This window comes from Scophthalmus maximus, chromosome 12 (genome assembly GCF_022379125.1).
Source record: "Scophthalmus maximus strain ysfricsl-2021 chromosome 12, ASM2237912v1, whole genome shotgun sequence".
NCBI classification, from domain to species: Eukaryota; Metazoa; Chordata; class Actinopteri; order Pleuronectiformes; family Scophthalmidae; genus Scophthalmus; species Scophthalmus maximus.
In genome coordinates this window covers 9,201,068-9,221,852 of record NC_061526.1, presented here as the reverse complement: position 1 = coordinate 9,221,852, position 20,785 = coordinate 9,201,068, and the positions used below count along the sequence as shown (strand labels likewise).

At 40.5% G+C, this 20,785-nt stretch overlaps 1 protein-coding gene and 1 pseudogene across 2 annotated transcripts; both read right to left on the bottom strand.

Moving 5' to 3' along the window:
• Positions 1-146: 146 nt before the first annotated feature.
• Positions 147-6,905, bottom strand: LOC118288979 (annotated as a pseudogene).
• Positions 6,906-10,458: 3,553 nt separating this feature from the next.
• Positions 10,459-16,467, bottom strand: LOC118284255 (L-amino-acid oxidase-like). 2 transcript variants are annotated; one of them, XM_035607024.2, is made up of 8 exons: positions 16,377-16,467; positions 15,648-15,712; positions 14,609-14,835; positions 14,068-14,180; positions 13,451-13,652; positions 13,190-13,258; positions 12,901-13,037; positions 10,459-12,172 (listed from the first exon to the last, which is right to left on the bottom strand). In XM_035607024.2, the coding sequence occupies exons 2-8, from the start codon at positions 15,676-15,678 to the stop codon at positions 11,368-11,370; spliced, it is 1,584 nt and encodes a 527-aa protein (XP_035462917.1). In that variant the 5' UTR covers positions 15,679-15,712; positions 16,377-16,467; the 3' UTR covers positions 10,459-11,367. The 2 variants fall into 2 exon arrangements, with proteins under 2 accessions (XP_035462917.1, XP_035462908.1); XM_035607015.2 differs by lacking the exon at positions 16,377-16,467 and adding an exon at positions 16,135-16,219.
• Between the last annotated feature and the right edge of the window lie 4,318 nt (positions 16,468-20,785).

Here is a 20,785-nt window from a genome sequence, read left to right as displayed (position 1 = left end):
ATGAATTATACCTTCTCGTAATGCACTAGATAGAGTATTCTAATAACTTGAGAGCCGGTTGCAACAAAACTGGTTCCATTGGGCATTATTGAGTCTCATGTTTCTGTTCAAATTTAGTCTTTGTGTTAGATGTGTGATTGGCGATGTTATGGAGATGAGATCATCGATTCTGACTGATTTTTGATAGTTGTGATTCTGAGAGGTTGAGAGACGCTGGCCAAGTTGTGGTGCCGACCACAATGATCCTGTTGCTCAGTGGGGAAACGTTGCTGGACAGACTGTCTGCCACTGACTGTGGGAGTTCGTTGAGAAGTCTGCATCACGAATTTCAAATATTAACCTTTGGAATCAGTCATGGTTTACATTGGGATTGTCTTTTTTGAGACAAAACTGAAAACCTTTGAGTGCAACTTGTCAAATTTGATTGTTATAATGTAAAAAAATAAAATGCTTTTCTCTCTCTCCACACCTCCACTTCCCGTCCTCCTCCACAGGCTATGTCTGTCGACGACTTTTCCCTCAACGTTACCTTTGGCCTTCCTCCCCTATCCTCCTCCTCCAGCTTCTCCAACTCTTCTCTCTATCCTCTCTACATCCATTTCCAGTTTGCGACTACAGGCACTGTCACCTTCGTGTGCTTCACCTTCGCCAGCACCCTCCTCCTCCTCCCGCTTTACTTCCTAGTTATCTACATGGGTGTCCAACAATGGAGGAGTCAGCGCTCTGTTCGTGGAGGAAGATCAATGAGCCACTCTGACATCTTCACCTACCACGTGGTCATGATGGAACTTGTTGTTGTATTTCATGTGTGCATATTTGGGTTGCTGTAGGAATTCTTCCTACACAAAGAAAGATTATGATCTAAAGGTCTGTAAGCTTTTACAATTATTTAATCATGTAATACATTTGATCAATTACAATAAAATAATGAAATAACAGTCAATTATGTCTTTATTTTTCATGTGTTTTTAATGGATTCTTCTAATTAATTGCATCTGATCCTAACAAGGCAATATATATATATGGTATACTGTATATGACATTGTACTGATAATGAGAGCGGATCCTACCAGAGGAATGAGGGCGGGTATGGCAGCAGATTAATGAAAATAGTTGTGAAATGCCATAACAACAATAACACATCTTACTTCTATTATCATTGTCATCATACTTTGTCTTTTTGACAGACTGTGAACACAGAAGGGATGATTAATTGTGATATTTCCACTGTCAGTAGCTGCTGCATGTGACCTACGTGCTGTTGAGAAACAAAACACGACTTACGTTTTGCATATTTCCATCTATTTCCATTTACACTACATAAAACTGGGATTGGATACGGTGCCGTATGACCACCAGGAGATGACATTATCATTATAATGCAGAAGAGATATAAATTATAAAAATATGAATCCAAATTTCTTGACCCCGAGGTGATTATGACTGATTGGCAACAGTCATTTTTCTGAAGAACTAACTCCCATTCTATGAGTCAGTGCGAGCCATGTGTTGCAGTTTGGTTTTGTGAGGGTTATAAGGTTAGGTAAACTTGTCTTGATTATGGATTGCTGGCAGCTTTGTTGATGTTTGTAGCGGCTCTGATTGCAGTTTTCATCGACGTCTCGATCCAGCATGAGGGAAGCCAGTGTGTTCACCAGCAAAGTGCACCCTGCCTTCTCTTTTAAAGAGAGCCTCAGAATACTCTAAATGTTGGTAGGGTGTGAAGAGCACCCAGGCACCCAGGCTGTAAGGATCCAAGCTCCATTTCTTCACCACCACCCCTGTACAGAGAGAACTAACGTCCTTGCCATGGATCCGTGCCAAATCTCTCAGAACCAACTCTTTGAGGTCTTTGTCACTTGCTCCAAGGAAGAGAAGGGAGTCGTCAGACCAGGTGTAGGAGGCCAGGAGGACACCGATTTCCTCATTTGAGAAACTGTGGCTGGGGTAGTAAATGTAATGAGAGGGCCGGTCGGTGATGCTTTTTCCTCCATGGATGTCGTCGTCCTCCCAGAACTTCTCACTGAAGGTGAGGAGGACTTTAGTGGAGCTGTCATAGTGGGCTGCCCTCAGGGCCTCCTTCTTTTTAATGGAGAGTGGTGGATCAAAGTCCATGAAAAGGGCTGCTTTGGTTGTGGTTGTTACTAGGACATAGTCTGCCGCAAGGTCCGTCAAAGAGGACTGTGGATCTTTCTGGTATGATACAGTAACTCCTGTATCTGACCGGCTGATACGATTTACCTTGGAGTTGAGGCGAGTGTCAACGTTGAGTTCATTGAGGAGATTCATAAAAGCATTGGGAAGAAGATCTGAACCACCAGCTATTTCATAGTACCTTCAAAACAGAAAGAAAAAGACATTTAATGCATGCAGTCTTGTAGCAAGCAATTAAAAGCGAGGGCTTTTAAAGTTAAATATTTAAGTGACAAGTGTGTAAGCAGAGGATGTGAACTGGGAAAGCAGACGGCGGTAATTCACGGCTGTTAATGTACAGATAAAGCGAAAATATAACTGAAACAAACATGTTTGAAATTGCATCATCTGCAAGGAGGTTAACAATTTAGTTTTACAGAACTTTCATGATGTTTTTTACATTTAAAAAGTTAATGAATTTTCACACTACTGTGACAGAAACTTTTACCCAGTTGAAATAGTTGTGGTGATTCAGGCCTTACCTGTGTTCGTCACTGATCTGACTCTGGTCGTAGATCATCTCAATCAGCGCCGTGTACATGTGACTCTTTACGTTAAGCACATCTCCAATCATTCTCAATGCTTCGGAACTCAGACCTGTTTCTTTCAGATACTCCTGTCAATTGAGGTTAAAATTGACAGGAGGAAACAAAACCTTAAAATATTTTTTGACATCTTCAGTTTAAACTAATGAAAGGGTGTTGTCTCTCAATATTTTGTACGAATAGTGATAATGTATTTGTAATTATGAAAATTCATGCTATTAGTAATGCTCTAAAATCAACAGTGATTTATATCATCAATGTATTCAACACGCAGTATTCTCAGTTTAGTTTTTCATGAGATCACATTGGGATTTACCTTCACAGAATAACGGTCATATTTTTTCAGCGCAGCCCAGCAGCCATTATTAATCACTTCTTCTCTCACCTACATGAATGAAAAGTGAAATTAAAGGTCAGTTGAATCATCTCTTCATCTGATGCTGGTAGTGTTATGAGTTGTGCAGTTTTCTTGCGTGACCATGGATTTCATGTTAAGTTTTGCTAAAGCATCAGGGTTCTTGTTTTCAGACCAGGTTCTGTGTCGCCCTCCATACTTCATTATCTGTTTCTACTATACCTTCTGCAGAGACTCCTGTAGCAGCTCGTCCGCCGACTTCCCCCTCTCATTTTCCAGCAGTTCATATTTCAGGATGTCAGGGTTTGCTTCCACCGTGGCTGTCCGTTCTCGTTGCCCATTGACCAGGTAAAAAGTGTTGGGGTCAGACATGATGGAGTCATTGAGCTCGAGTCCGAATTCTTTAGCAAACCAGAGGACGATTCTGTTGAGACACAAGGGCATGAGCTGGTGACGGTAATTCCTGATGTTTAAAGAAATTTGAGCTAAGTCTTGTCTTCTTAAGCTAGACACTTAACAGTGGTGTGTAGCATGTTCACTAATAATTTTAATAAGTCACGCATATTAGACAAAGGTGAGTGGACTGGAAAAACTGTTTGTTTTTGGCAAACACAGATCACTTGATCACATTTAGTCACAGAATTGTATTCGGACGTTGGTCGTTCTTTCAGGACAAACAAAGCAAGAGAATGTGATAGACAGACTTTAGTTTCTGCTATTGCTCCTCAAGCTAACAACCCATCAAAGAAAGCTGGCATGTCATATAGGTGATGTAGCAGAGCAGACATTCATTTGAAATCCATTTAAGGTATTTGTACTCACTCGTGAGAACTTGGGATCCTCATTGCTCCCAATTCAGCGTACCAGCCCTCTTCTTCATTCCTGTAGGTCTCGACACGTCCTCCCATACGCCCACTAGCTTCTAATATGGTTACCTTGTTCAAACAGAACAGGATAGCATCAAATCTGATTCCTAAATTTGATAATAACAAGTCAATAACAATAACAAGTCATAACAGCCAATGACAGCGCTGTACGACACGTATAGTATGAGTGTTAATGCCAAAATCCTGTGGTGTGTCTGAGCTATTAGTGTTTCTCTGCCCCCCCCCGTGTTAAACTAAATATCACAGCAACTTTAAAGGTTCAACCTGTTTCACGTACTCTGTGTCCTGCGTCTCGCAGCAGCTTTGCAGCCGTCAGTCCAGCAATGCCAGCTCCAACAACGGCAACATGATGAGTTATGTTTATGAGCGGGAGGCCGGTCTGCACAGTCTGCAGCAGCACATCGTAGTCTGCATCCTTCAGACAACCAGACAGTTCTTTCATCATACTGACAGCAGCAGCAGCCTGACTCTGGTGCACTGTGAGCAGCAGGACAATAACAGCAACTGGGAAAAAAAACAACAACGCACGACTTCATCTAAGAGGAAACTCATGTCAAAGGATTTTTACCCTCCTTGATCTTGGGAGAGGAGAAAACACTGTAATTTCTACTGTTTTGCCTTTTCTAATAACACAAATGTCTTGAACAAAACACCCATGTGATACTTCACATGATTCTATCCAGACAACTTACAGTAAACATGGATCTTTCACTGAAAAATGAATCTCGATTTTTCAAATAGAATCTGCACTTCTACTAAAAACAACCTCTTGAGAAAAAGTACTCTGAGTTCCAGATTGTCGTTTTGATAATGATAGTTTAAAATAACAGTTTATATGTTTGAATATAATCGTGTTGTTTATTATTCAAAATGAGTTCAGTAAATGTCTCCCTTTTATATTCACTGAATATGCCCTTGAATTCCAGTGAAGACTAAGAAAACTTAACACATGCAGCACAGAATACCTCCAACCAAATTCGACACTATTGTAAACAATATTGCTGCAATATACTCAGAACATTTCCACTCGACTATTTGTGGATGCATCTCAGTTTGGAAGCTGGTCTTCTCGTCTTTGAAAACATGGGGTGGAGGAAAATATTCAAATCCATAGAGCACCTACAGTCCAAAAATTTATTTTATTTAATCATTTTAGACGTAAAGGACGAAAACAAATGACGCCTTTTGAGTAATAAGGCCTGAGGAGGAAAAAAAAAACATGAATTTGTTCATGATTTTTTTATTTACAGTGGATATCACTTGAAAGGGCAATAAATCCTCTGTTTCAGTGGGCGTGGCCTTCCTGAGTTCCTCGCTGGGCTGCACACCTGTTCCTGACCAAGCTCGATATCTCTTTCATTAAAGCTGTGACTCGTCGCCAGGTTGTTTTGTCTCTATCGATTCTTGCACTTTTTGGGTTAGATCTTCATGGTTGTATGCGCTTACTGTAAGTCGCTTTGGACAGTAGCGTCTGCTACATGAATGTAATGTTATGTGTAAAACTTATGTTGTTAACAGGAGTTTTTTCCTTGAGCATTTGAATGTGTGTTGTGTGTTTGTGTGTGTGTAATGGAAAAAAATATTGTTGCCATAATGCTTTAGGCACACATTCTGCACAACAAACATTGTAAAAGGTGCACTGTCCTGGGGGCCCGCTTAGTTGAGCAAGATTCCAAACATCCAAGGCTTATTTGTCGTGACCAATAATTTGTGGGGTCAATTTAGCTTACGTGTAGATTAAACTCCAAACTGTTTTCAAAAATGTTTACACTGCCCGTGGCTCTACATTGTCTATATTTTGTTCACATTAATGTCAAATCTTGGGCTTCTGAAGGTCATCACGCAAAACTTAATACTGGATCTGAACCTTTTTCCTAAATAATTGAACACAGATCACACTAACCTCTCAAATGTGATGGCTGGAATTGCATCTCCTTGGCGAGGTGTGGTGGCGATGATGATGAAGATAATCACAGCTGGTTCTTCCAGGTGTCGGGTCCGTCAGTTCTGAGCATCTATGAAGGAGTCAACTGACATGTAAAGTTCCGTTCATGTATCTTCAGGATGAACGTACAGTTTATACAACTGGAGCAGGGGGCATTTCGTTTCTGTTGCTTTGATCTCGTGGTTGATTTGCCTGTTTTCGTGTTAAATGCATTCTCACATATTCAACTGCTTGACAAATACATCCAGTTAATGTTGTTTACTTTTCATGTCCTGAAACCTCCCAGATGCCTGAAGGATCTTTGTAATTACAACAGTCAAACATTGTGGGTTTTTTGCCACAATGTTTTACTTTGTCGGGTTTAACCAGCTCTGCAGCATCAACACTCTTCTTCTATATATTCTGCAATACTCATTCTTGGAGGAGAAAAATGGAAATCCCTCGGAGCATCTAAAATCCCAAAAGTAAATTATGTTATGGATTTGAAGTTGTTAGCAAAGTAAACCCAGGTCTTTCTGTAAGTTAATTCCACCTCTGCAGATGGACTCATTCAAATACACATCATCAACACTTTGAGTACAAAACAGCATCGTAAGCTGTAGGATGGCAGAACTGATTCTGGCCATCTCATCTTGTCCTGTCCTTGGACATTAAGGAAAACTGGGAGAGGGGCAGATTCTGGGTGAAAGATCTAAAGTCTCTGTGGAGAAGAGTCCAGTCCTGGGAACAGCTGAGATGCTTTGCAGAACCCTCAACCTCCCAGGCCTCTTGATCAATCACACACTGGACGGTTTAAATCTTGTGATGACGTTTAATTATTTGATAACCACATGTTTGCTATTACCACTGTCATAGACTCAGTAACAATTTGACCTTGTCATCGCCGCAAACATAAACTTTATGTCATGGCTCCGACTTGACGGCTCCTCTGTCTCAGTGGGCGTGGCCTTCCTGAGTTCCTCGCTGGGCTGCACCTTCATTAAAGCTGGGACTCGTCGCCAGGTTGTTTTGTCTCGACCGTGGTTAAATACTCGGACATTGTCCTCTATGACTTTGTTTAGATCTTGTTCGGGGATTTTCCCAAAGCTGATTTTGCTTCTCTGATTGTCTTGCTCAGTTTCTGAGGCAGGCAGTGCCAGGTATGAGTCCTGGAACCATTACAGAACTCACGCTGCCTTGCTCTTGCTTCTAGACCCAAATGCTCAACATCACCACACTCAATCCGCACCCTCTATTGCTTAAAAAACAATTAAATCTGATAAAACTTTAATGGATTCTGGTCGTCTGCATTTTGGGTCCAAATTCTAGCTCAGCCCTGAACACTTTTAATTAAAAAAGAGACAAACTGTCCCAGAACTTTCAGTCACGAGTTGACAACATGACTGCTGTCATGACGTGATGCATGTAACCAATGTATGCACGTTATTATGCATCATCCGTGACTGTCAAGGTCTGCCTTTTGGGCTGCATCTGCAAAATGAGACGAAAAAAGGATGAAATTATTCTTAACATTATATAGTGCACATCTTAGATGTTGTACAATGTTTGATTTCTTGCATTGCAAGTGGTGATTACTGTTGGACAAATAATGGGGTGGGGGGCGCCGGTCACAATTCTCGCCTAGGGTGCCCACATTGCCAGGGCCGGCGCTGGACTGATTCATGAGTCCACCAGCAGAGCACAGCAGATGGTTCTGGTTCTATTAGAGATTTCTTCCCGTTAAGAGTTTTTTCTCTCCATGGTCTCAGAGCTGCTCATTGTGGGAACTGTTGTGTTTCTCTGTAAAGAGCCTTGAGATAACGTATGTGGTGACGTCTCGACCTTCAGTCCTGAACTGAGAAGTTTTTTTGGACTGCAGTGACTCATTTAACCAAAAAAGAACAATGACGAAAACTTTATTTGTGGAACACACTTGTTCGTGCTCGTGATCATAACAAAGCACTTGACACTAAGTTATTTGAATAAACCACAATCTCTGTTTTTGCGGATCATTTGAATCCTGTCAAACAGAATGAACACAACCACTGATCCAAAATGCTTAATGTTTGGAGACAAATCTAAAAGAAAGATAAACAGGTTGTAAATCATCCCTCAAGATTTTAACACAAAAACTAAATTGACAGTTTTTACTGAAACACACTCAAGCAGGTCACTGGATCACTACCAAGGATGTTGATCTGCAGGTGTCGGGGGAAAAATGCTAGAAGTAAATTTGCATGCCGCCATTTACAGTACAGAGGCATAAAATCCTTCATTTGTATGACAGCACGCAAAAAAAACAACCCAGTCAACCCAATAACTGACAAAACATTGGTACAGTCACATTAATTCATACAGAGATCCGACACTCTTTGGAGGAGACGATCAAAGACAAATGCTGCTGACAAGGTACGTGTTCTTTAATTGCATTATGGTGTTCTGTTCATATTTCAAGGCTTATTTACAATGGATGTTTTACCATTTTCTGTCGTTTTGATCTCATTACATTCGATCAGCCTACCTAACTGTTTTCCCATTTTTTACACTGCCTTCCACTCTACATTAACTTAATGTCTATTTTTTGGTTTGTAGGATTACTACACAAAGTATATGACTGCTGTACGTACAGCATAAACGTTTTAAAGAATCTGTTATATTTTAAATACAAAAAATATTTTATTTTTTTATTTAATCAAACAAAATATTTTTTCTTCTAAATGCGATTGAGAGTTTCTCCACAACATTCTGAACAATTTATGGAAGCCAATGGCATGCATTTTCATATTTCAATTTATAAGCAGTTCCAATTTAAAGACTTGGTAATTGCAAATTGACATCCTTTGAGATTAAGCAAAATGTTTTATTCAGCTAATTACCAAGGTCGACCAAGCTTTTTTATGAACGACACTGATGATCTAAATTACTTGCATCACAATACCCAAGCAAATATATCTGGTATAGTGGGAAAAAACCTGTGAAATGGCTGGATGTTGACTTAATCATAAAAGTAAAGACAAATGAAAAAGAGCTGTTGTGTTGTAGCTGAAATACCGTTGTCCAATGTGACTTATTTCTGACTCTTTTCTCCCTTTTCTGCATAAAAGCAACACCACACTAACACACCTGTTGGTCAACTCGTCTTCCTCTGTCAACACTAATGATCCACTGCGTGGACTCTAGCTGGAAATTTTCTTCTCCATTGGCTTCATCGTCACCAGAATCCTCCTGGTCCTCCCTCTCTCCACCCTTGTCCTCCGAACGGGTCACCAGCGATTGCGGCAGCAGCGCGTCTATGCAGCAACAAGCCACTCTGACATTTTCACTTACCATGCAGCTGCCATGGAGTTGACCTATGTGTTGGGGACTACCTTATACTTTTGGGGCTTTTACACGGATCTCCAAGAGGTGATTACTGTGTGGTTTTATGTGTTTGCTTTGTAAAGATAGCCCTTCACTTCCAGACCTGTTTGGAGTGCTACCTGGCTGTTGTTCACCCCCTCACCTACCTGCGGCTGAGACTGTCAGCTGGGGTCAGGATTCAGAAATATCGGCATTGGATGTGTCTGGCTGCTGTGCTTCGGGTGGTGTGGTGTCACAGCTCTGTACCTCCCTGATATTCCCTCTGTCTCATTAACATGCTTGTTGGTCTTGTCCATAGTTGTCAACTCTTTCTGGAGCTTTTGTGTCCTCCCTGTTCTGATTCGTCCAGGGCCAGGAAATGCAGGTGGGAATAGAGAGCGGGTTGACCAATCAAAGCAGAAGGCTTTCAATGTCATTAAGGCCATTTTTGAAGAGCATTGGTTTAATTTTGCAGGGATACTTATTTGTCTTTCTCTGGACAACTCACAAGTGCTCATTTACAGTGACAGTTGTATGCTGCTAGCATTAGCAAACTGGTTTACTTTGCCCACAACTCTGATGTTGCCTGTGCAGTTTCTATACAGAGCAGGAAAACTTTTCTGTCGCAACTGCAACAACAGGTAAATGACAACAACTGGGGATGTGATGATATTCTATTTAAGTAGTTGAAGGTTAAAGTGTGTAGGAATCAGAAAGATCTATGAGCAGAAATGTAACAGTATATTCATTAAGATGTTTTCATTGGGGTATAAACACCTGAAACTAAGAACATTGTGTTTCCATGCTTCCTGGTTGCAGAGAGAGAAGATTCAACTCTTCAGGACATCAGACCATGTCTCATGTTAAAATAACATTGCTCTCAAGAATGTCAGCTCACCTCTTGGACACATAATTCAAGCTAGGAGGTCAAATTCAAATTGCGAGATGATTTTCCAGAGAATAAGACATGGGTCTTCATGGAAAAAGAATGTGACATATTTAGTGGACTAACATCTGAGTGTGCGGTGCAGCTTGACTGTATTTCAGGACTGTTGGATCTTGGCGGAGGTACGAGCTCTACTGAGTGACATTAAAATAAATTAAAGCTTTTATCAAACAATACTCACTTCACCACACGTGGAACCATCTCAGCTTGGAAGCTGGTCATTGTTGTGGAATATCTTCTCGGTGAGTATGAAATAAAGATACGGCAAGTTGACATTTGTCTTTTATTGACACAAGAAGCAAAAAGCAGAAGCGAGGACGTCTTCAAATACAGGAGACAAATCTGACACTCTAAAGAGTGATGCTGGAAGATGCCCCCCCCCCCCCCCTTATCGCCTGGCAGCAGCAGATATGCCAACTTGCCAAGTCAGTAGCTAGAGACCAATGATCAGACATGTCTCAATCAAACCAGAACTAACGTCTAAGATTCAGATGAAAGACAAGTGAACAGGTCAAGTTCAAGAAATGACGTGTGGTCATCACTGCAGGATAAACAACTACACATGACTGACAAGTGTTTATCAATCACACATCTCTACAACTAACAGGATACACTGGAGATTATAATAGATTATGATCAACAGAAGCCATAGAATCAATACATCAGTGGATACAATGTTGAATGAATATATAATTCATAATGCTGCGTATGGCAATTAATATAGTATAGATTATAGTGTTGTGTCAAATGTGCATGAACATTAACAATACACATGCCAGGTGTGAAGTCAATAAGATGAAAGGTTCTTGTGATATATATGCGAGACAGAGACAGACCCTAAGGTCCATTTTGTCCTGAACTTCTCCAGAGAGGCTGCATGTGCGAACGCAAATGTACGCTCCAGACATTCTCCAGAGTTTGTCCTTCCAATTAAAATATTGTTGGTTTTAGACCGTTGGTCAGACAAATCAAACGATTTGAAGATGTCACTGTGTTCTGTAAAGTAGTGATGATCATTTTGTTTTACTTTTAAAATGTAAAATACTGAGTAAATAATCTAAACTAACTGAAAATTATCTGTGGATGAAAAATGAAAATAATCACTGGGTGCATCACTCTTGACATTGACACTAACATGTAATTACTGTGGCGATACCGATTGATCTTGATTTAAAAGCCTAGAGCTCGTCTCGGTTTTGGGTTGCTTCGGATTGCATCACAGCGATGTTGATGTTTGTAGCGGCTCTGATTGCAGTTTTCATCGACGTATCGATCCAGGCATGGGGGAAGCCAGTGTGTTCACCAGCAAAGTGCACCCTGCCTTCTCTTTTAAAGAGAGCCTTAGAATACTCTAAATGTTGGTAGGGTGTGAAGAGGGCGAAGGCGCCCAGGCTGTAGGGATCCAAGCTCCACTTCTTTACAACCACCCCTGTACAGAGAGAACTAACGTCCTTGCCATGGATCCGTGCCAAATCTCTCAGAACCAACTCTTTGAGGTCTTCGTCACTTGCTCCAAGGAAGAGAAGGGAGTCGTCAGACCAGGTGTAGGAGGCCAGGAGGATGCCAATTTTCTCGTTTGAGAAACTGTGGCTGGGGTAGTAAATGTAACGAGAGGGCTCGTCGGTGATGCTCTTTCCTCCATGGATGTCGTCGTCCTCCCAGAACTTCTCACTGAAGGTGAGGAGGACTTTAGTGGAGCTGTCATAGTGGGCTGCCCTCAGGGCCTCCTTCTTTTTAATGGAGAGTGGTGGATCAAAGTCCATGAAAAGGGCTGCTTTGGTTGTGGTTGTAACTAGGACATAGTCTGCCTCAAGGTCCTTCAAAGAGGACTGTGGATCTTTCTGGTATGATACAGTAACTCCTGTATCTGACTGGCTGATATGCTTGACCGTGGAGTTGAGGTAAATGTCAACGTTGAGTTCATTGAGGAGATTCAAAAAAGCATTGGGAAGAAGATCTGAACCACCAGCTATTTCATAGTACCTTCAAAACAGAAAGACAGAATTTAATTTGTTGCATGCATTCTTGTAGCAACTTATTACAATTCAGTCATGCCCATCATAGTGAAAATAAAATGTTTTGAATAATTGCATAATAATAATAGTTAATAGTTTTATTTAGCGGTGTGGCTCTGTTCTGGGACCTCCTTGCCCTTCCACGTGCAATGGTGTAAAGCAGGAGGTAGGTAGAGAACATCTCCCTACCCTTCCATGAGCCTTCATGAAATCTGATGCAGGGATAGCCGTCGCACGACCCAAGTGCGCAATATGAGCTTTGTCAATTAAATGCGTAGAAGAGGATGAGCTGAGCGGTCAGCATATGTGGGCTGGCATAGAGATCTCTACCGTCAGCTGATGTACTGCAGGCTGGCTGAGCTAACGCTATGCTTAATGTGTTTTTATTGTTGGACACATAAAACATTAATTTCTTCAAAGTCAAAATGTACTTTGCTCCTACATGTTAATTCACTGACTTCTATGTCATTTAGTTTAAATGATTAAAAATGACTTTTCTTTTTGAGATTATTAAAGAGGGGGAAATTACATGTATAAATTCTGTCATCTGCAAATAAGATAATAATTTCAATTTCATAGAACTTTAATTCCTACTCATTTTATTGGTATGTGTGTACACTACTGTAAGAAATGTTACTTTACTTTGTTTTACTGTGATAGAAACCCAAATAATTATCATTGTAATTGAGGTCTTACCTGTTGTCGTCACTGATGTCACTCTGGTCGTAGATCATCTCACTCAGCGCGGTGTACATTAGACTCTGTTCATTAAGAAGGTCTCCAATCATTCTCACTGCTTCGGAACTCAGACCTGCTTCTTCTTTCAGATATTCCTGTTAAATAAGGTCTCATGTTCGTCAACAGTTTTTAATAGTTAATTCATGCTACTTATAATGCCCTAAAATCATCAATAATTTACATAATCCATCTGTCCAACACGCAGTATTCTCAGTTTAGTTTCTCATGAGATCACATTGGGATTTACCTTCACAGAATAACGGTCATATTTTTTCAGCGCAGCCCAGCAGCCATTATTAATCACTTCTTCTCTCACCTACATGAATGAAAAGTGAAATTAAAGGTCAGTTGAATCATCTCTTCATCTGATGCTGTTAGTGTTATGAGTTGTGCAGTTTTCTTGCGTGACCATGGATTTTATGTTAAGTTTCGCTAAAGCATCAGGGTTCTTGTTTTCAGTCCAGGTTCTGTGTCGCCCTCCATACTTCATTATCTGTTTCTACTATACCTTCTGCAGAGACTCCTGTAGCAGCTCGTCGGCTGACTTCCCCCTCTCATTTTCAGGCAGGTCATACTTTAGGATGTCAGGGTTTGCATCCACCACTCCTGTCCGTTCTCGTTGCCCATTGATCAGGTAAAAAGTGTTGGGGTCAGACATGATGAAGTCATTGAGCTCGAGTCCGAATTCTTTAGCAAACCAGAGGACGATTCTGTTGCGACACAAGGGCATGAGCTGGTGACTGGGTAATTCTTGAAGTTTAAATTAATTTGAGCTAAGTCTTGTCTTCGTTAGCTAGACACTTAACCGTGGTGTGGAGCATGTCCATGCCTATGAGGTAATTTTAGTTAAGTCACGCATATTAGACAAAGGTGAGTGGACTGGAAGTCTGTTTGTATTTGGCAAACAAAAATCACAATCATATTGAGCCACTGCTAACAAGAGCAAGCGCTGTGGTGTATTTGCACCGTGCACTCCCAAAACATTCCCTTTTAAAGAGTGCCGGGTTTTGCTGTTGATGATGCTTTACTTTCTCTCAGTATTGCCATTGCTGCTCAAGCTAACTACCCAACCTAATGGTAACGTGAACTGTAGGATGCAAATTTATGAGGTATATTTTTACTCACTCGTGAGAACTTGGGATCCTCATTGCTCCCAATTCAGCGTACCAGCCCTCTTCTTCATTCCTGTAGGTCTCCACACGTCCTCCAACACGACCACTAGCTTCTAATATGGTTACCTTGTTCAAACAGATAAAAAATGTGGTTATAGCCTCAAGTTTTGGATTCCTGATTTGATAGTCAAAGGGATTTTTATTTTAACCCTCAGCAAAGATTTTATGTGATTAGATCGGTTTGTATGTTTGGTAGACATTAATATTCCAGGATCATAAATTTCTGTTTGGCTCATATTTTACTCAGTGTTATTGGCAGAAAGGCCAGGAAGATTAAAAGTGATCAGTTACATCAGTTCTAAAACACAGGAGGTCAGTGTAAAGGAGCTACAACAAGAGTAATTAGGTCTAAACATGCAGCTGAGTTCTGTACAGTCTGGAGTTGATGAATAATCTTTTACCTTAAGACAAGTGAGATGTTCAATTGAGCTGTTTAGTGTTTGTGCCCCCCAGTGGTCAACAACATAATTACAGCAGCAACCTGCTGCACCTACCTTGTATCCTGCTTCTCGCAGCAACTTTGCAGCCGTCAGTCCAGCCATGCCAGCTCCAACGATGGCAACATGATGACCTTGTGTGTTAATGAATGGGAGACCATCCTTCACAGTCTTCAGCAGCAGATCGTAGTCTGCATCCTCCAGACACTCTTCCAGTGCTTTCCTCATGCTGCCAGCAGCAGATTGACTCTGTTGCAGTGTGAGCAGCAGCACACTAACAGCAACTGGAGAAACAGCAGAAGTAGCAAAACATGACTTTATCTAAGGATAATCATGTCAAAGGATTTTAACCTTCCTTTACCTTGGGAGTGGAGAAAACAGAAATATTAAACAATATTAAATTGTTGTTGTTCTTATCTAAACATAGTCGAGTAAGATTTTAATTGGAAATTACACAGTAAGTGAGTTGGTCTACTTCCAAAACCATTTAAAACATTTTATTAATTTTCATGTTTTAAGTAGAATAGCAGTGTGTTATATTTAAAATGAGTCCAATAAGTGAAGGACTTCAAGGGGTTTTCACTGAAAAATACTTTTTGTCTCAGTCAGTATGACATTTACCTGCCTTTAAATTCCACTGAAGTCCTGCCACGCCCCATTCTAACATTTGGGAAAAAAATCTAACTCATTACTCACCACTGCACAAAAGCCACAGTAACTGTAAAAGGGGATGATCAAGGAAGCCACTTCCACAATACCAAATTCTACATAAATTCAGGAGACATGGTTCGAGGGTTAGATACATTTTTACTTCTGCCATGACGTTATGTTTTAACCCCTGTCCTGTTAGTTTGTTTGTCAGCAGGATTACACAAAAACTACAGAACAGATTCCAGTAAACTTGGTGGAAGGAAGGGACATGGGCCAAGATAGAATCCATAAAATTTCTTTAGTTTGATTTATATAGTGGATTAATATCTATGAGTGTGTGAGATTTGGTTCAGCTTGACTGAATTTCAGGACTGTTGGATCTTGGCAGAGGTATGAGCTCTACCAAGTGACATTAAAATGAAAGTTTTTGTCAAACCATACTCACTTAATCCCCACTTCACCACACGTGGATCCATCTCAGCTTGGAAGCTGGTCTCTGTTGTGGAATTTCTTCATGGTGAGGAATGAAATAGAAATCCGTCAGAGAGATCCAAAGTAAAAGTCTGACACTAAAGAGTGATGCAGGAGTGGCCTCCCTTATTGCCTGGCAGCAGCAGATATGCCATCTTGCCAAGCCAGTAGGTAAAGGGCGTTTTCAAATACCATTTAAACAGGTTTTGATCAAAACAGAACTTACGTCTAAACAAGATTCAGCTGACAGACAAGTGAACAAGTCAAGTTCTCTAAACACAACTAAACAGTAATGACGTGGGGTCATCAATGAACAACTAGACAGGACTGACAAGTATTGATCAATCACACGTCTCTTTAACTAACAGGATACACTGGAGATAAAAATAGATTATGATCAACTTAAGCCATAGAATCAGTGGATACAATGTCAAATTAATAGATAATTCATAATGCAATACCTGATTATGATCATTTGAATTATCCACATAAAGTAGAGTGTCAAATTATCGGGGAGGAAAAATATTTAAATCCAATGAAGCCCCTACATTCATGAAAGAATATATATTCATATATTGTGTTTGCACAAGAAAATACATTTGTGTGCAGAGGATAAAGAAAGGTATATAAAAATGTTCCATCTCAGACAGTTACAGAATGACAGTGTACAGACAGCAGTAGAAGAGAGATGACAGATTCTTACCTTGAGAACAGTTAAAGGTGACCTGCGTCATAGCCTCTTATATACAAAAAACGGTTCTGTGGAGGTAGGATCTTTTCTGTCGTCTGATTGGTGTCACAAGAATGGAAAAAAAAAATTCCTGTGCCCGCCCTAAATTACTCAATGTCATATCTTATGGTAACGTTGCCAAAAATGAAACTGCTTCGAGGATATACGCCACACTCATAACAGTTTGTGAAATACTTACGTTTTTTTGGCAAAACTTTTGTTTTAGCATGAACACTCTGGAATGATATCTGGAGTAGGATTATCAATTTAAAGAGCGAGGGTAGAGTACGGAGGCTCAAACTCACGCTCTAGCAGGGACCACATTTGTGCTCGCGCTGGAGAACATAATATTCTGTGCACCTCGTCTGCGTGCTGTTGATATGTTTCGAAACGATTTTGAACATCAGGCTCTTTTCTATCACCCCGCATAATCTCTACCCCACATGTTTTTATTAATCTTATTAGGCCCAGACATAAGGAAGAATCTATTTAATGTAGGCCCAGATCAGGACAAAGCAGCAGATCGAGATATTGGTGTATATATATTAATTTTCACCTATCATCTCACCTATCAAATCATGGATCTTGATGAAAGAAAAAATCTGGCATATAAAGGGACTGAAATCTATGAGTGTGTGCAATTTAGTGCGGCTTTGAGTGAGACAGTTTGGTTTTAGCGGAGGTATGAGCTCTACTGTGACAGTTTTTTATGTTGCGTTCTTAGTCTTGATTGTGTCTTGATTGAGTACTGTAACGTAAATGTTGAGGTGTGTGGTCTATGCGATTTTTCAGTAGATACAATTTTTAAATATAGAAACAAAAAAATAAAGAAAACAGTGCACTATATTGAAACAGGTTTTCAAATCCATGTGAACAAGTGCAGTGTTTTGTCTTGTGGTTTTGCTGCTTGCGGCTTTTTCAAAAAGTGTGAATCTTTCACTTTTGTGAATGACTGTTACTGAAAAGTAAAAAAGCCACAACAATCGTTGCTTTGGCTGATAAAGAAAAAAGTCTGACAGGGTAGAAAAAATTTTTGTTCCCTTCTTTGTTCCTTTCCTAGAGTTCAAGTTAAAGTGAGCAGCAGAGACTCTGACTCGAAGGACATCTGGGACTTTGGATGCTGGGCACAAATCCCATGTCAGTTATGGGCAAGTCCCAACCAGAGGAATCCAACGTGAAGCAACAAGTTGTGTCGCAAGGCAACTCTGATTTCAAACTGAAGTTGCATCACTCTTGAACAAGTTGATTGACAACTTTGGAGTTTTTCATTGAGTGGCTGCAGTGAGATGCACCTCAAGCTGCCTATGTTGTTTTCACACCTGAAAGAAAGACATACGTACGTACATGTCGCCAGTGTGTTGTCAGTCCGGCAGATAGTATCTTTCCGTTTAAAGGGAGAAAATTAATCAACTGCTACGTTTCGTTAATTTTGTTAGGACTCGCTGGGCATCTGGGAATCTGAATGCTTGGCACAAAGGCCCATGTCAGTTATGGTTGAGTCCCTTCCCTGAAAAGTCCAACGTGAAGGAACAAGTTGTCGCATCACTCTTGCACAAGTTGATTGACAACCAACTTTTTCATTAAGTGGCTGCAGTGAGATGCATTTCATGCTGCTTATGTCATTGTCACACTTGAAAGAATGAAATACGTACATACATGTCATCACTGCCTACATGAGCTGCATCTACCTATACTTGACATTTGAAAAGTTGAGCTTTTCTGAGCTTCAACCACACGCGACAGATCACAATGCAGCTCGGCAACGTATTTACTGTTCAGTGAGCAGCGTTTCCGTCACTGCTGGAAATCCTGCCATAGCTCTCAAAGCTCTTTGGTTCTTAAGCTGCAGTCTTGTTTCAGGTTTTCCAAACTTTTAAGCTTCTGACATGGTGGAAGGAATTTAAACAGTGTGAGATCATGGTCACATTTTAGATGTCTCATGTGGTTTCATTTTTAATAATGTTCAAATTATCTGATATTTCACCAGAGATCAAAGATTACAATGAAAAAAAACTGAAGAAAGATTTGAGTCATCCTCGCCTCCTCCCAGAAGCCGACATTTCGAAAGACTGAGGTTAACTGTACTAGCCCGTAAAAAGACTCAACACAAGACTAAATTAGCATTACTGTAAATTAAGGTGTAAAAAGGGAAGTAACGTAGTGTGAATCATATGTAGTTTAGAGGCCAAATATAACTAGTATGAGGGAGTGAATCATGAAAACTCCTGATCTGTCTCCGATCACTTTGACTGCTCCATAAAAATGGTGGCCATTCTAAATCTGTTGTTTGCTGTCAAACCACGCTGCCTTAAAGTCTTCATGGTCTGAGTGTTGGCATCTGCTTCAACCTGCAGCATAATATTATAGTGCTAGTCCCTGAATCTGAGAATGACTCCAGGGCAGTGGCTCATGACAGTTAACAATTTATTCCTGTGATCCGCCTGAGGGAACATTAGTAGTAATGTGGGTGTGTATCATTGAACTTGAGGGCATTTTCACTGAAAATACATCACTCTTACATCATACCGAACTCTACCTCCAATATTGCATGTCCCAAAAAAAATATATATATATATATTTTTTTAAAATTTTTACTGTTAAATTTGCACAGCATAACAAACACTGACAAATTATAAAGAGTTTGTTGTAAGCTATTTAGAGGCTTTACATAAAGGAGTAGTTGATATAACAACTTATGTAAATCCTGTTTTTTTTTTCTCCATACGCCTGCTGCAAATATCACAACAGTTAAGAGTGATGACTATTGTTTTGTTTACACCGTCCTGCCCACAACTACACGTACATATGCATAAAACACTACAAACTTGTACACACACAGATGCACGCATGTATATATTTGGACCACAAACCTCCACACAGCAGGTTGGGACCCTGAAGGCACAAGAGAACGGAGATCAGCAGCCAAATCGTTTGGTGAGTTGGGCATTTTTTTATGTTCTTACATTGGAGTTTTTGTTTGTGTATTAAAATCAACAAAAATAGACACTTGAAGGGGAAAAATAAACTAGCGGCAGAAGGCAAAAGACATTCTCAGAAAAAGGCCGGATTTTTACATCATGTTGAAGATGTTGTTATAACCGATGATGAAAATATATATTTTTCAGTCTTATTAGTTTTCAATAGTCTAATGGTTAAATGGCACTTTCATGATAAATACATGCCAGAGATGTTTGTTATACAGAGGTTTATATCATCTTCATTTTAGAATATATTAAATAACCTTAAAACATAGATTCAATTTGAGTTTTATGAGAAATAAGTGCCTTACAATCGATATCAGTAATTTAATTATTATTTCTTCATTCTCTCCAGGCCTCCACTGTATGAAAATGTCAGTCAACTAATGAATCCAAGCACGGCTCTTCATGCTGGTACATGCGCGTTTCCCTCTACTATACCAACATCCTCCTCCCACTCTCCATCTTCATCCTTTATCTGGGTTTCCAGCGATGGAGTCAACGGCGCTCCACTGCAGCCACCATGAGTCACTCAGACTTCTTCACCTACAACATGGCCTTTATAGAACTGATTGGAGTAATAGGGTCTAGCATCAGCATTTACAGCACCTATGCCAGGGTCCCCGATCTCATGATTGTGGAGAACGGCATTGAGGCTTTCCTCTGGTCTGGAAAGATGCTCCTTCCCATCCTGACCTGTGTGGAGCGCTACCTGGCTGTTGTTCACCAATCACCTACCTGAGACTGAGACAAGGGAGAGGGGCCCGAATTAGAAACATGAGCTCCATTTACGTTTGGTTGCAGGGCTTTGGTGGACCAGTTTTCATGATAACCATGATACAGTACCCTCGGTACATCTTAATACCAAGTGCCTCCCAACTGGCCTAATCACCATGTTATTCTGCAGTCTCTCTGTCCTGTTCGTTCTATTTCGCCCGAGGCCAGGAGAGGTGGGCAGGGACAGGTTGCGCATTCACCAATCTAAGCAGACGGCTTTCCACAGCCTCCTAATCATCATGGCAGTGTTGTTTTTGAGGTGGTCTGATATACAATGTGATAATTTCCTCACAAACGGCGAGCAACACTGTTCAGTGTTTGGTGTATGCAGCTCAATTGTGGTCAACTCTGCCCAGCAGTCTGGTGTTACCTCTGCTGTTTTTACACAGAGCAGGAAATCTACCGAGCTGTAAACACGACACCGAATCGGGATGAGTGTTGGATCATATTCTGTAAGAGTGAAATACATTATGGTTCAGTTTTCCATCAAAGTAATGGGAAATAAAGTAATTAATGACATTAGAACACCGACAAAACACATACTGTACAAACGTCATCATGGACATCATGCTGTGGATGTCACTGAATGTTCTTCAATAAATTGTGATCATTTTGAGGCATTATAAT

Bases quoted from the DNA above. Each gene is read 5' to 3' on its own strand.
- LOC118284255 (XM_035607015.2), bottom strand. From the start codon at position 16,163: ATGTGGATAATTCAAATGATCATAATCAG. The intron at 13,259-13,450 runs GTATAGTAGAAA...TCATTCATGTAG, and splicing joins TACAGGAGTCTCTGCAGAAG to GTGAGAGAAGAAGTGATTAA. The intron at 13,038-13,189 runs GTAAATCCCAAT...CTTATTTAACAG, and splicing joins ATGACCGTTATTCTGTGAAG to GAATATCTGAAAGAAGAAGC.